Source organism: Carcharhinus amblyrhynchos, chromosome 23 (assembly GCF_965287045.1).
Source record: "Carcharhinus amblyrhynchos chromosome 23, sCarAmb.v2.hapA, whole genome shotgun sequence".
Taxonomy (NCBI): Eukaryota; Metazoa; Chordata; class Chondrichthyes; order Carcharhiniformes; family Carcharhinidae; genus Carcharhinus; species Carcharhinus amblyrhynchos.
Genome location: NC_137346.1, coordinates 15,565,110 through 15,581,686, shown reverse-complemented (window position 1 = coordinate 15,581,686; position 16,577 = coordinate 15,565,110). Strand labels below are relative to the sequence as shown.

Sequence of the window (16,577 nt, the reverse complement as noted above, 5' to 3'; positions counted from 1 at the left end):
TGTAAGTTAACTTATACTTAATAACCACAAGAACTTTTACTGTATATATGTACAGTTAAACTACTGTACATATATACAGTAAAGGGTTAAGGCTGGGAGCTCTCGCTATGTTTGCTTTGACACACAGCTCTTTCCTACACTGGACTGACGTGCTAGGTACGGTCCTAGATTTGACATCTGGGTATTTTCTTCGATGTCCCTCCGCTGCTGTGAGAATGAACAGTCTAGGGCTGAAGGGGTTTCTTCTGACTGTACCATCTGGGGTGCCAAACAGATAGGACTGAAGTTGATCATCCTGATTGTTTGCTTGCTGTTTCAAAGGAGAAACTTGTCTGTGCCTGTAGGGACTTCTGTTTAGTTTGAATTACTTTCCAGCCCATCAGGAGTTCAAGTGGGCTTGATACGAATATGCTTATGTGAACAAGGTCTTCAGGACCTGGCAGAAGTGTCCCCTTGTCTCCTGTTATAGATATTTCATGACTCTAGTGCTCAAAAGATGTTTTATAAATTCATTTACTGGATGTGGGCATCATTGGCTAGGCCAGTATTTATTGCCTGTTGTGCATTTGGGGAATTACAGTGGCATGGCTCTTTTAAGAGGATGGTCACATGATCATTTGTGACAACACTGAGGCCTCCACAGTCTGCTGGCAGTAGGGCATTGGAGCCTGTACAATGCACACCTAAAAATAAACCTCCTATTGTTTTTATAACACCTTGGGATGGATTTTCCGCCCGCACTCGCCCCAAAACTGAAAAATCCCGCCCAAGGCCAACAGACCGTTGCATGGTCCACCGCTTGCTGGCTACGATTCCCGTGGTGGGTGGGACAGGAAGATTTCCCACCTTGTGCAGACCTCCTGAGTGGACCTGATCTCTACACACTCCCAGTCACAAGCAACAGAACAATGAAGATGACGAGGTGGGATAAAAAAAACAAAAACACTGAAAAAAGGCAAGAAACAAGGGCAGGATCTGTGCGTGCTAGGGTCCAACTCTGCAGCATCAATGATGCTGGTAAGTGACAAGGGCAAATGAGTTTTTAAAAATTGCAATTTCCCACTGGCAAACAAAGCAAGTAGGCCCCAGTCAGCAGTGCCCAAGCACATGGTCAGGGAGGAGTGAAACAAAGCTACAGTGCTCACACACAGCAAAAAAGGAGAACAAACGCAGTCAGTAATCACCACAGGATGCATACATTTTGGAATTTTAAAATTCCACTAACTAAGCAGAGAGTTGGAATCAGTGGGTGCTTTTCTGGTTGGCAGTTGGTGACTAGTGGAGTGCCGCAGGGATCGGTGCTGGGGCCTCAACTGTTTACCATTACATAGACAATAATGAGGGGGCTGAGTGTAGGATAACAAAATTTGCTGATGACACGAAGATGAGTGGGAAAGCAAATTGCGTGGAGGGCGCGGAAAGTCTGCAGAGAGATCTGGCTAGGCTGAGTGAGTGGGCGAGGGCCTGGCAGATGGAGTATAACGTTAGCAAATGTGAGGTTATCCACTTTGGTAGAAATAATAGTAAGAGGGATTGTTATTTGAAGGGTGAAAAGCTGTAGCATGCTACAGTGCAGAGGGACCTAGGGGTCCTTGTGCACGAATCGCAAAAGCCCAGTCTGCAAGTGCAGCAGGTGATCAAGAAGGTGAATGGAATGTTGGCCTTTATAGAGAGGGGGATAGAATATAAAAGCAGGGAGGTCTTGCTGCAACTATACAGGGCACTGGTGAGGCCGCAAGTGGAGTACTGCGTGCAGTTTTGGTCCCCGTATTCGCGAAAGGATATATTGGCCTTGGAGGGAGTACAGAGGAGGTTCACCAGGCTGATACTGGAGGTGAGGGTGTTAGCTTATGAGAAGAGATTGAATAGACTGGGTCTGCACTCGTTAGAGTTTAGAAGACTGAGGGGGGATCTTATAGAGACTTACAAGATAATGAAGGGGCTAGATAGGGTCGAGGTAGAGAGATTCTTTCTGCTTAGAAAGGATAGCAGAACTAGAGGGCACAGCCTCAAAATAAGGGGGTGGGGGGGATGCAGTTTAGAACGGAGTTGAGAAGGAACTTCTTCACTCAAAGGATGGTGAATATCTGGAATTCTCTGCCCATTGAAGCAGTGGAGGCTACCTTGTTGAATATATTTAAGTCACGGGTAGATAGATTTCTGATAGACAAGGGAATTAAGAGTTATGGGGAGAAAGCGGGAAAGTGGAACTGATTCACTTCAGATCAGCCATGATCTTATTGAATGGCGGGGCAGGTTCGAGGGGCTAGATGGCCTACTCCTGCTCCTATTTCTTATGTTCTATCAAGTTAACTACCACTGAGAGAAATGCTGCGCAGCTCTTGAACTTGAGGGAAAATGGCGGTTCACTTTGCGGCCGTAAGACCTTTTGATGAGGAAATTGAACGTTGGAGCTCCGATGCAGAGAGGTTCCAGTATTATGTACAGGCAAATAAAATTCCACCTGACCTCATTGTCCAATCTTTCTCAGCACTATTGGCCATAAGGCGTTTAACCTACTCTGCAATTTGGGTCCAGCCAGAGTAGCCTCGTACCAAAACCCTCAACCAATCGGTGAAAGCCCTCGAGGAATGTTGTTCGCCTGAGTCATTGGTTATTGTGAAATGACTCAGGTTGCAACGAAGAAACCAATTAGAGAACAAGAATATTTCATAGTTTAGCCTCCTTAAAGTGCCATGCTAAATGAAGAGATTTTGGCAAATCATTGAATGACGCTCTGCATGGTTGTTTGGCCTGTGGGTTTCGAAATGAGGCAGTCCAGTGGCCATTGATCTCAGAGCGCATCTTAAGATGAAGAACAGCTCTGGAAATTGCAGTCGCGATGGAGCTCGCAGCTAGAGAGCTTCACAATTGAGAACGGGAACAAAAGCCCATAGGATGGGCGAAACCCAGAAGAAGCCTACCCAACCCCACAAGAGTGCCACCAATGTACCAGAATGGGTCTTTCATCGGCTGCCTGTTGGAGCAAGAACAACCAGTTCAAGAATAGTGGCAAGGTTAGCCACATCACATGAGCTTAGTGGAAGAGATCAGGGTTCCCTGAACAGTGTGGGCAGAAAAAGAACTTGGACACAAATAAAAAGATAAATTTAGTGAAATTTAAAACTGATGAGAATGACAGCAGTCAAGAAGAGGAGGAACTGAGATCGAATTTGCTATGAGTTGAAGGAGAATCATACTGATTTTAGGTAGTCTCTCCGCTGGGTGGACAACCAGTAAAACTTAAAGTTGACGCTGGCCATTGAATCTTTAATCCCTGAGACCATATATCAAAAACTAAAGCACCTTTCCCTAAGACCAGCAAATGCGATCTTAAGAACCAAGTGGAAGAAATTGTGCCTTTGAAAGGATACATCATCGTCCTGACAAGAGTGAACAAATGGCAGGGCTGCCTCTCCACATGTTCTGAAGAAATGCTGGCTCTCTTTGAATATTCTTGGTTGGAGATGTTCAAGCTGGATTGGAGAACTCTAAATGATTTGGTCAATGCCAAAGCAGGGATATAGCACATCGTGCAAAGTATTCAAAGATACATTTGGCTCAATGGAAGGAGTGAAACTCAAAATCAAGCCAACTCGTCAACCAAAAAGCCTCAAGGCGAGAGTGGTGACGTATGCAACTTGCCCAAATGTTGAAAAGGAGCTAGAACGATTTGTCAACACTGATGTTTTGGAACCTGTTGTTACCATGAGTGACTGGGCCACACCAGTAGTGCCTGTCAAAGAAAAAAATGGTGACAGTCAGCATTTCTGGAGATTTTAAGATGACCACCAACCTAGTGTGTTATGTGCACACTTCCACTGATCAAGGATCTGTTCATGGGCCTATCATGTAGGCAAAAGTTAAGCAACATCGACCGTTTTACCTGCAAATGAATCTCCCAACCGAATAACAACTCTTGCTTATCATTGTTACCCTCAAAGGCCTATTCTGCTACGAATGATTACCCTTTGGGATCACTTCGGCTCCTGTGTTCTTTCAGTGGTCAATTAAGCAAATCTTGAGTGGGTTACCTGGTCTACATGTTATCTTGACAATTTTTTGATTACTAGTGTGAGTGACTAAGAGAATTTGATGAACTGGGAATCCACACTGCAGTGGCTTCATGTACATGGCCTGTGTGTCAAGATAGAGAAATGCAACTTTTTCAAAATGCAAAGGACTACATGAAGCACCAAAGAAGATGGAAGCCATGAAAGCTCCACATTCAAAGAATGTGACGCAAATAAGGTGATTTCTAGGTCTAGTCAACTATTATGGGAAATCTGTCTCCAGTTTAGCTACCTTATTAAAACTACAACATAATTTATTGTGTGCTAAACAATCTTGGCATTGGATGCCCAAATGCGAGGAAGCATACAGGACAGTGAAGGATGCTTTGCTGAAGTCTTAGTTCATTTTAACCAAAAACTGCCATTTCAACTTGCTTGGGATGCTTCCCCCTGTGGAATAGGGGCAGTCGTCTCACGCTGCTTACCTTTGGGAGAGGACAGACAAATAGCCTTTGCTTGCTGCACATTTACGAGTGCCAAATCTAAGTACGCTCAATTGAAGAAAGAAGTTTTGAGTATCATCTTCGGAGTCCAGAAGTTTCATCACTACTTGTATGGCTGACATTTTACCTTATTAACACATCATCGACCATTGATAACTATCTTCACGCTACATATGTTTTTTAAGTTTAAGTTTATTTTATTAGTATCGCAAGTAGGCATACATTAACACTGCAATGAAGTTACTATGAAAATACCCTCGGGAGAATCCCCTAGGCATAAAGGGATACCTTCACTCGGCACTAATAGATTGCAACAATGGTCCCTCATCTTGTCAGCCTATTTGTATAACATAAAGTATCCACAGTCAGAGACAGTCATGCTGACACACATGCATTATTGCATTTGCCTTTGCCTGCTGGTGACGTACCACCTGCTGGTCGAGCAGTGTTCCCAGCATTTTCTATTTTTACCAAATTGATATATCACTATTGACGGTGTCACAAATTCCATTCCAGGCACAATCCTGTGAAGGGGAAAGTACTGGACGTGGGGCTGAAAGGGAGGATAATGGGAAAGTGTCCAGATCTAAAAACGTGTATCAGGGAAACTAAAGTTAACAGTCTAAGGTGAATGCTTATTGAAGCAACATCAGACAGCAGCAAAAACACATACTTATTGTGTCAGCTCAACAACATGGATAAAACACCCATGAATTTTGATATGTCCAGCAATCAAACGTTATGATTGTTCAAAAACTGGTAAATATCTAATTCAGTGAATGAAGAGGAAATTATTTTTTGTGGAGGGATAATAAACTGCCCCATCCGATGCAAAGTGGAATCCTTGCGATGATGCCATTGCCGAAGTGACTTGAGTTGAATTCAGTGAACTCTGTTTCAAATACACCGTAAATCCTGGCACATGAGACCCTTAAGTGGCCAATTAATGACTGCTATTACCAGGGCAGCCACTGTCAGTGAGGATGTATTTTCTATTGACTTTTTTGGTTATGGGTGGAAAGCCCCCAACACCCATTAAATTCTGCCCCAAGTGTTATGTATCAAGGTCCCTGATAGTGCTATTGAAGCAATAACTGAGATATGTCTGATAGTGTCATGAGATAACTATTTTTTCAGATTTTCCTGTGCTCCTTCGAAATACCTGTTTGATTTTAAGGTTAGAAACTCATCTCATGTGCAATTGTAGGCATAACCTACATGTCCTACCAGTCAGGAGTAGAACACGTTGTTGTGTCAATGTGCGATGCATTAGATTGCTGTGATAATGTTATTAATAGCACTTGTCTTTATCGTCAGTTGAAATAAGTTTTTGCATATCTAGCAAATTTGGGAGCATCACAGTGACCCAGGTAATTGATTGTTTCACATACAGGGGCAGCATGGTTGAAACAGTGATTAGCACTGCTGCTTCACAGCATCAGGAACGAGAGTTCGATTAAGCCTTTGGTTACTGACTGTGTGGAGTTTGCACATTCTTCTATTATTTGTATGGGTTTCCTCTGGGTGCTCTGGAGGAATCCAAAAATGTGCAGATTTTGGTGGAATGGCCATACTAAATTGCCCTTTAGTGTCCCAAGATGTGTAGGATATGGGGATTTGTGGGCTAAATGCATTTGGCTAAAGGAATGGAAAGGGCGGGTGGTTTTGGACATGGGTAAAATGCTCTGTCAGAGAGTCAATGCAGACTTGATGGACCAAATGGCCTCTTGCACTGTAGAGATTCTGTGTAAGATGATTCAATTTCTTCAGCAACAGCATGCACATTTAGGCCTATATTCAACATAAAAGTTAAACCCCTTCCCCTGCCACTCCTCGCATTTTTAGCTGAGAAATACGTGTTTATAGATTTTAGGTGTTGACCTCAGTTTTCCAGCTCAGAAATCATCCAGTTCAAGGTCATCCTCATCTTATTAATCAGCGCATGTATTAAGCGGGCAATATAGGCCATATTACCAAGAAAACATTTAAGACATGCCTCATTGAACAACCTGCACATTGTGACCAACGAACAGTGAAAAGAACGAAATACGAAGCTGGTTCCAAGTTGAAGTTGTAATGTTTTAAAACTTGGCATGGAACTATGCTGCAGTGAGGGAATTTGCTTGCAAAAATGAAAGCAAAAATCCAACCTGACGAAGATGCCTAAGACCCATGTGTCATCAGAATAGGGAGCAGCCACATGGCCTAATCTTGAGAAGCGTGCATTGGAATGGCTCCTCAAAATTGTCAGAATGCTAACATTGTACATTATGGTTACATTACTAGAAATAAATTGTGTATATGCACACTTGAGGCCAATTCAAGCACCAAGTCCAGCAAAAATTTCAGAGCAACAGCTAGGTGGTTTCACTTCATGGAATGAAAATGCCTCACATTGCAACAGGAAATCAGGATCACTCAGAGAATATGAAAGGACCTTTTTTTAAAAAAAATAGCAGTTTTCAGTGATTCAACATCAGGCAGTAGCAAAAACATGAATACTAATTGTGTCACCTCGGCAACACCAGTAAAACACTCCTGAATTTCAATATGCCCTGCGATCAAATGTTCAGATCATTCAAAAGACTGTAAAATATCCAATTCAGTGGAAGGAAAGGGAAATTATTTTGTGGAGGAATAATTATAAAACAAAAGTGTCTCAAATGATTTATTGGAATCCTTAGATTCAGGATAAATTCAGTAAGCTCTTTACATTGGAGGCCAAAGACGATGAATTGATTCTTTTTAATATGTTATGATTTTGGTTCAAATTATACTTGTAGAACAATTTCATTAAATCATTAATTTGAATTATTGATGTCATGTTTCCTTTCACATTCCAAAATGATGACTAGCTGCACAAAAACCAGTGCTTGACATTTTATACATGGCATACAAGTCACCTTTAGAAGGATTTTTCAAAGCTTTAAAAGTCAACTTGTGTGCTGTGATCTACAGATCTATGGTTGGAAGAAAACATTATGCAAATTGAGATTGCTACAATATATAACCTGACATTACATATCTAATGGAAATTGAGATAATTGAAATAGATGCCGATCAAAAACTTGTAGGACAAGTGCAGCTGCGCAACGGTTACAAACAACAACTTGCGTTTATGCAGCACCTTTAAGATGGTAAAGCACCAGAGGTATTTCAGAGGAGCATTATCAGGCAAAGTTTGATACCAAAGCAGTATACGAATCATAAGGTAATTACTGGAGATGTTATTGCAGTGGAGGATTGCTGTATAAGTAAAAATGTTGTGTTCCATAGTTCAGAGATGGTCACAATGGACTTTTTTGTGGACGGTTTCAAACAGCATAGCTCTCATTTTCTCAGGCACCTTTTGAAAGTGATTTCTTAATTGCATTCAATTTAGTTTGGAAGATATATGATTCCTGGTAATTGTTGAATTTTGGATTGTTTATTAGTTTTTAAGTAGCTATTGCCCCACCCTCTAAAAATTCCTTCCAAACAATCCCAATATTTCCAATTTTTAATACCCACCCCAAGACCTAGTCTTCCACCTAGTATGTGGTCAGCCTTTATCATATTTCCTTTTCTCAGTGTCCATTTATTTTGTTATGTCTCTGAAACAATTTTTACATCTTTCTCTGCGTTTGAAATTGAACGTTCTTTTTGTTTGTCAGATCCAGACATGGATCTTAAATTGATTGCATTGCTACTGCTGTGGAACACTGTACCTAAATATTTGTATTCAGTTTAATTTCTTAACCCAAAAAGCAACAGCTGCTATTTGAACTGCTCTTGTTCCAGAAGGCTCAGATCTTCTCTTATGGTTAAAAAGGATCTGTAAAAGCCAACAAATCCAAAACGACAATATGACCCTGGATATGATAGACCGATGCAGTACACTAGATACATCAATGACATTTTCTTCCTTTGGCCTCATAGTGAACGATCACTGAAACAACTATATGATGATATCAACAAATTCCACCCCACCATCAGACTCACCATGGACTATTCCCCAGAATCAGTTGCATTCTTGGACACACGCATCTCCATTAAGGACGGTCACCTCAGCACCTCACTGTACCTCAAGCCCACAGACAATCTCACAATGCTCCACTTCTCCAGTTTCCACCCTAAACATGTTAAAGAAGCCATTCCCTATGGACAAGCCCTCCGTATACACAGGATTTGCTCAGATGAGGAGGATCGTGACAGACACCTCCAGACCCTGAAAGATGCCCTCATAAGAACAGGATATGGTGCTCGACTCATAGATCGGCAGTTCCGATGCGCCACAGCGAAAAACCGCACCGATCTCCTCAGAAGGCAAACACAGGACACAGTGGACAGAGTACCCTTCGTTGTCCAGTACTTCCCCGGAGCGGAGAAGCTACGACATCTTCTCCGGAGCCTTCAACATATCATTGATGAAGACGAACATCTCACCAGGGCTATCCCCACACCCCCACTTCTTGCTTTCAGACAACCACGCAACCTCAAACAGACCATTGTTCGCAGCAAACTACCCAGTCTTCAGGAGAACAGTGACCACAATACCACACAACCCTGCCACAGCAACCTCTGCAAGACATGCTGGATCATCGACATGGATACCATCATCACACGTGAGAATACCATCCACCAGGTACATGGTAAATACTCTTGCAACTCGGCCAACATTGTCTACCTGATACGTTGCAAGAAAGGATGTCCCGAAGCATGGTACGTTGGGGAGTCCATGCAGACGCTACGACAACGGATGAATGAACATCGCTCGACAGTCACCAGGCAAGACTGTTCCCTTCCTGTTGGCGAACACTTCGGTGGTCACGGGCATTCAGCCTCTGACCTTCGGGTAAGCATTCTCCAAGGCGGCCTTCACGACACACGACAGCGCAGAGTCGCTGAACAGAGACTGATAGCCAAGTTCCGCACACATGAGGACGGTCTCAACAGGGATCTTGGGTTCATGTCGCACTATCTGTAACCCCCGTGACTTGCCTGGGTTTGCAAAACCTCACTTACTGTACTGTCTGGAGACAATACACATCTCTTTAAACTGTGATCAGTGCTCCTTCCACTCACATTGTCAGCCACTTCAGGTCTTGAACAGCAGGTTAGGTGTAAGGATTCGCATTCTAATCAGTAATCTTTAAACTGTCTGTGCTTTATATGCTCTGTCTGAGGCCAGATCTCTCCATTCACCTGACGAAGGGGCTTGTGAGTATATTATCAAATAAATAGGTTGGACTAAAACCTGGTGTTGTCAGACTTTTTACTATGATAGATTGAACCTGTGATTTCCAGAATGATGACCACTTGTCATATGATCCCTTATATTTTATAGGTGTCAGAGATGGTGCGACATCTGGATGCATCTAAATAAAACCATTCTTGGCGAGTCCCCGAACAACTAGATGCAACAGTGTGGCCTCATTTACTTTATTGTGTTATCATAAATATTGATAGAATTATGCAATTAAAAATGTGTTTTAAAGACCTCGCCTGAATGTTACTCTCCGAACAGCTGAATGAGAGATACAGTGGTCGCAAAAATGGCATATAGTGACTTCGAGACATTGGAGTAAAATGAAGTATTAGAGAAACTTCTACTGTTCTATGTGTACACAAATACATTAAGTTAATTGTATCTTGTGATTCTTTATTCTAGAATGTTCCTGCTGCAACAATACGAGTCATTATCCTGGAAAACATTATTTTGAGTCCAGCCCATGATGTTTACCTGTTGATAGGAGCTTTTATTCGCTACTCAGTTACCAGAGTTGTAAATGGGAAAATGACAGGTAATGTTGCGCTAAGTGAAAATTTCTCCCAGAATAGGGAATTGCTGAATCTATTTTGCCTCAGAGCTCAATAGAACTACAGATAACAAAATCCTGACTATATATTTTGCTTTTAAAACTTTCCTTTGACTTTGTAAAAAAGATTGACCTGAAATTAACTGTTTTGCTGCTATTGGGCATAAAGGCACAGAAATATACTTGACTAAAATGTTTGTGATGCTTTCTGTAATAAGTTGTTAACATTTTGCAAATTGTGAAATAGTTTTAAAAATTCAGTGCGCGTGACACAGAAAAAATATCTTCTCCCACTTCAAAGTACATTTCTTGACATTGCATATTTGTGCCAATAACTGAACTGTTAAAGCAGTATATTCTGATGGAAATCATTTTGCCTATGTAGTGGGCATGGCATATTGGGTGTAAATAAAGAGCAGAAAATGGCCAGATGCTAGTGGAATTGAAGTTTTTGTGGTAGCAAAAGTAGTGACATGTAAAACGTACAAAGCGAAAGGCACCAGTCAAATTTAAGCTATTCTTGTCTTAAATGTGCAAAAATGCAGAGGATTGCGGAAGGTGTATTTGAAATGGCATGCAGAGTAAAACAGCATGCAATTAAAACAAATTTCACGGTGCAAAAATATTTGAACAGAACTCTCAGTTGTCCAATGAAAAGAGTAGGAAAACAATTTAGTCTTCGGAACAAGATAGGCAGCACATCTTTGGAGTCCCTCAGTTCTGCTAAGTGCTATCTTTCTTTCTTTTAAAATAAATATGATAATATAACCAAAATATTCAGAAAGCCTTTGATGACATTTTACATTTTGCAAATTATGGGGCAGACCTTCCAAGTGCACAATATGGAACAAAATTGTAATCAGTTCTATAAAATTGTTGCACATGAAAAGAAAATCTTCCTTCATGGGAATGTAGATTTTCTCTTTTTATGCATTGTTCTTAGATACCTAACCTAATACTTGTTTAAAAAAAAAAGTCTGTAGTAGCTGGAACATCCCAAATAAGCAACTGAAAAAAATCCCTTTTTTATGAATAGTGTCATTCCTGACCTATTTTGTTCGAATCACAATTTGGAAATGATCACTATCTTGGAGGAATGTGAGGGTGATGTTGACAAGTGTGACAAGGGAGGGAAACCATCTGGCCCCCTAGAGTTGTAAGGACTCAGGTCCACGTTATGCATTGTTCTTCTGACTGGGAGGAGTGTTGCATGTTTGGATCAGGCTCTCCCTGGAACAATCTGGTTTATGCCATACAAACCAGTTAAAGACATATTTTGTACAGCAGTCACAATTTTGAAGTATTCACGATGTGGTAAATCCCACATACCAGAGCACAGTAGGAAAAGGCATTTAACTGCTTCATTAGGCCATTCAGAATGACCTTTTACGCCACAGTTAGAAAACATCAAAAAACAATGTCACTTTGACATAGTAAGGTACGTTTTGACTCTGAATTCTTGAGAGGGATTTTCCAGCCACACTCCCCCCAAGGCTGAAAATCCCGCCTGAGTTAAACGGACCTCTGTATGGTCCACCTCCACCCACTACAATTCCCATGATGGACAGGATGAAAAAATAGTACCCCTTGAAACAGCAGCTTGACTCTCAAATAAACCCACTTAGTAATGGTGGGAAACCATGAACCAATCTCTTTACAGCTCAGGACTGTCCACTCTTAACATAATCAAGCCTTCTAAAAATGCATGAAGTGGGGTTGTAGAGCCTGTATCCAGATCAAAACCAGAATGTGAATCAGTGGAGGATTCTTTAGTGCCAAAGCAATATTTTGCTTATGTTACTACTTTTTCTCTGCAATATTCTGATCAGTTATAAATTTTCACTTAAAAGCAAATAAAGTTCTTAGTATGAAAATATTTGAAAGTTGTTCTTTTTTGCTGTTCTTTCTTTTAGTTTTTAGTTCTACTTTAAGCTATGAAATAGGCCAGGGGCACTGATGATTGTCTTTGAAAGATTTGTTTGTGCTACATGTCTTGTCATTGAATAGTTACATATTGAATGGCTTGGCATATATAATTTTAAATGAATAATTCATGCTTCAACTCCTCTCGTTGCTCATTCCTCTCAACTCACCTATTCAAGGTGTTACAGTAATTTCTTGAATGGTTGGATGGTCTGACCAATGAGGGGCTTCTGACCTGTGATGAAACTGGACAAACCTGCTCTGCAAAAAGAGAAGACAATTCTTGGCTGAATTCCATTTGAGAAAATGTTTTTAGTTAGAACCTTGGGTGTTTCTGGAACCTGTAATGAAATTAGACAAGACTGCTCTGTTGCACAGTGCTGGCATGGTTACTTTGCTGATCAGTTGGGGTATTGCTTCACTTGGTTTGGAGTAACACTGTTTCTGTGCTGTTTCACCACATGGATTGTGGAAATTACTTTTCTCTCGTTAATATGGATCTGTGCTCCAAACTGATTTTAGATTGCCTGATCATCTGAATGGCTTTCTCAAGGGGTAGATCTTCTTTAGCTTTAAGGACATATGAGGGTCCATCACTGTAATCATAGGATTTGACAAGTTGTCTTGGTTGCTTTGTTCAAGTATTTTGTTATTTCTGAGGTTAAAATAAGCATTGGATGATTTTAATTCACTGTGATAATACTGTGCCTCTAAGAAATGTATTTTATCATATTTCCTATAAGAGATAAATTTGAAATTCAGCTCTGTTTTATATGGTGGCGATTTGTCTGGGCAGCAGAGAGCTCAAATGTTGAGAATGGAGGATAAGGAGTGATTTTAGCTAATGGTGTATTTGTCTAAAAAGAGTCTGTGCATTTTTGTTTACTTGGATTTCCCTTGGGGTTTGAGAGTCAGGTTTTGATCAGGTTGATTGACAGAGTCATGTGATTTATGGGATGAACTAAGCTTACAGAAAAGACAGTCGCAGCGATTCTCCCAAAGAAGTTCTAAGTGTTGAGTGAAGTTCCAGAGGACTAGAGGATGTTGTCCCTTTGTGTAAGAAGGGCAGCAGGGATAATCCAGGAAATTATAGTCAGTGAGCTTTACGTCAATGGTAGGGAAATTATTGGAAAAAATTCTTAGAAACAGGATTTATTCACATTTGGAAACAAATGGACTTATTGTGATAGGCAGCATGGTTTTGTGAACGGGAAGTTGTGCCTCACTAACTTGATCGAGGAAGTGACGAAGATGATAGATGAGGAAAAGGCAGTGGATTTTGTATACATGGATTTAGTAAATCCTTTGACAAGATACCTCATGGTAGATTGGTATGAAAGGTCAGGTCACATGGGATCTGAGGAGAGTTGGCAAGATACAGAACTGTCTTGGCTATAGAAGATAGGGTAGCAGTAGAGGGGTGCTTTTCTGAATGGAAGGCCATGACTAGCGGTGTTCCACAGGCATCAGTTCTGGGACCTTTGTTCATAATATGTATAAATGATTGGGAGGAAAATGTAACTAGTCTGATTAGTAAGTTTGAAGATGGCACAAAAATTGGTGGAGCTGCAGATAATGAAGAGGATTATTAGATGATACAGCAAGATATAGACTGGTTGGAGACTTTGGCAGAGAAATGGCAGATGGAAGTTAATCCAGACAAGTGTGAGATAATCCATTTTGGAAGTTCCAATGCATGTACGAATTAAACAGTAAATGGTAGAATCCTTATGAGTGTCGCCAGGCAGAGAAATCTGGGCGTACATGTCCATCAATCACTGGAAGTGGCAAAGCAGGTAGATAAGGTAGTCAAAAAGGCATACGGCATGCTTGCCTTCATTGATCGGGGCATTGAGTATTACTGCAGGTTACAGAACCTTCAATCCTCAAGGGATTTTGTGGATTTGTGTGCGTTTGCATTATGCAGAGCACGTTGTGCACTTTGACTAAGTTGTGCTGGTGCGTGCGCAACCACAACCAGGTTGTATACAATTCTGGTTGCTAATTGGATGTGGATGCTTTGGAGAGGGTACAGAAGAGATTCACCAGGTTGTTGCCTGGTCTGGAGGGTGTTAGCTATGAGGAGAGGTTGAATAAACTTGGTTTGTTCTCACTGGAATGACAGAGGTTGAGGGGTGACCTGATAGAGGTTTACAAGATTATGAGTGACATGGACAGAGTGGATAGTCAGATGCTCTTTCCTAGGGTAGAAAAGTCAAGTCCTAGGGAACATAGGTTTAAGCTGTGTGGGGAAGAGTTTAAAGGAGATCTGCAAGGTAAGTTTTTTTTACACAGTGGGGTGAATGCCTGAACGTGCTGCCTGGGGAGGTAGTGGGAGCAGGTACGATAGCGGCATTTAAGGGGCAATTAGACAAATACATGAATAGCATGAGAATGGGTATATGGACTCCATAAGTTCATACGGTTTTAATTTAGGCAGACATCATGATAGGCACAGGCTTGGAGGGTCAAAGGGCCTGTTCCAGTGCTGCACTTTTCTTTGTTCTTTGAAAACTGGTGTAAATCACACCGTTTTTTTCAGTGCAACTTCAGAAGAGAATTTCCCACATTGTATTCAATGCAGAGGTTACAATCGAGAATATCATTAAAAGCTCGGTGGGGTGGGGCCTATTTACGCTGGAGGTAACAGTTCTGGGCCACTGCTCATGCTTAGTGGCCTCTATCTGTCAGCCTGCGGTTTGCTGGCTGGCTCAATTGCTGGCCAGCCATGGACTTCTGCAGTGCTGCACCCACCATCTGTGACCACCTGATCTCTAGCATTCCACCCCCACCCCATTCTCCTGCCAAGCAGAGGCTGGCACTGCCAGGATGCCCATACGCGGGGACACACCCCCACCTGCAATCCAACCCTCCGGTGCGGTCCCAGTTGCCTCCCCTTCACTCCAACGGGATTGTCCCGTTAGTTCCCCGAAAGTGGGGAGCTAATCTGAACCCCATTGGAGTGGATAAATACTCCTGACAGGGTGGGAGATGCTAGTAGGCCTGGAGAATTTAGTCTTGGGCTCACTGATCAGATTTAAATTACAAGTAGATTTAAATCACTTACATGGTGTTCCTGCTGGTTTGGAAAGAGTAGGCAAGCGAGACTGTATAAGGGAGAAGGAGAACGTTTTAAGTAGGAAGGCTGTGTTCAGGTTTGTGGAAGGGATTTTGAGGACTTGTATCCATTTGCATTATACAGAACATGTAGTGCACTTGACTGGGTTGTGCTGGCGCGTGCGCAACCTCTACCCCCACGTTGCTGGAGGTGTGCACGGCTCCCTGGGATTGCTACTTTAATGTTTGCCATGGCACATATCGCGGACTGACGGCCGCGAACTGACGGCCAGTTCTCCTCGTCTGCTGTGTTAAGAAATTATCGTGGCAAGATGGGAGAATCGCCCCCAGTGTTTTGGTTTCATTTTTAAAAATCGAGCAGTTGCGGACGGGAGCTGCTTAAGAGTTGGGATTTTAAGTCTAAGAGGAATAGTGCTTGAATTGGAGCTCATAGGGATAGACTAGCAGTTAAGAACTGTGTCTTGTCATGTTCAAGTAGAATTCAATTGGTAAATATTAAGCTAATTCATATAGTTAACTGTTGTTAAATAAAGTTTATTTTTATAAAAGCTTCCCAGTTTGTCAGTGGAATCACACCTGGAGTGAAACATCCTGTCCTCACATTAATGCTAACATAGCAAATAGTTGGGGTCTAGGCTAACTTCGTAAAATACCATAAGGCTTCTGATCGGTACCCTAACAATTCCATGAAATTTTGAACATCGGTCTTGCTATTATAACGTCAACTATTGGGCCTGCCGAATAATGCAGTCTGTTAACATGTTCACTTCTGTGTTTCTATCCAGACTTGAAGAAATTATATACTTAAGGAAAACATTCTCTTGTGTCCCTAACTTTGTGATTGACCCAGGCCTTGAATCAGTCCCAATTGATTGGGAAATGTGGATTTCTAATCCTTGGTTACTTTTTTTTAAATTGTAGGTTCGACATTAAGAGTTTTCAAAAGTCCAAGCTGGCAATGTCATGGTGCAAAGAGCTATTCCACCCTGTTTTGGTGGGCCCCTGCAGTTACAGTGTTCACAATTTTAGTGTTTTTTTTAAACAGTGGTTGCCTGGTTTGACTCTTTTCTCCATTTCAGTGCATTGTTCTCGGATATTGCAGTTAAAGGATTCCAGCCTTTTCAAGGTTTTGAGAACTGCCTGCTCAGTTGCAATTAATTTTATTTTACTTTGTTCAGAGCAGGTTCAGCTGCCAATTCAGGAATTGGATTTCTCAGACTGTGATTTAAAGAGCAATTTCTGACCATTGCAGTAGTTGTCTT

The 16,577-nt window shown here is 41.6% G+C and overlaps 1 protein-coding gene across 1 annotated transcript in view; it reads left to right on the top strand.

Moving 5' to 3' along the window:
- The window catches only part of LOC145357577 (nuclear pore membrane glycoprotein 210-like), a 166,505-nt gene that overhangs the window by 16,087 nt on the left and 133,841 nt on the right, over positions 1-16,577 (top strand). Inside the window, exon 6 of the mRNA XM_080211052.1 lies at positions 10,167-10,299. Coding sequence (XP_080067178.1) covers positions 10,167-10,299 — 133 coding nt within the window. The remainder of the gene's footprint in view (positions 1-10,166; positions 10,300-16,577) is intronic.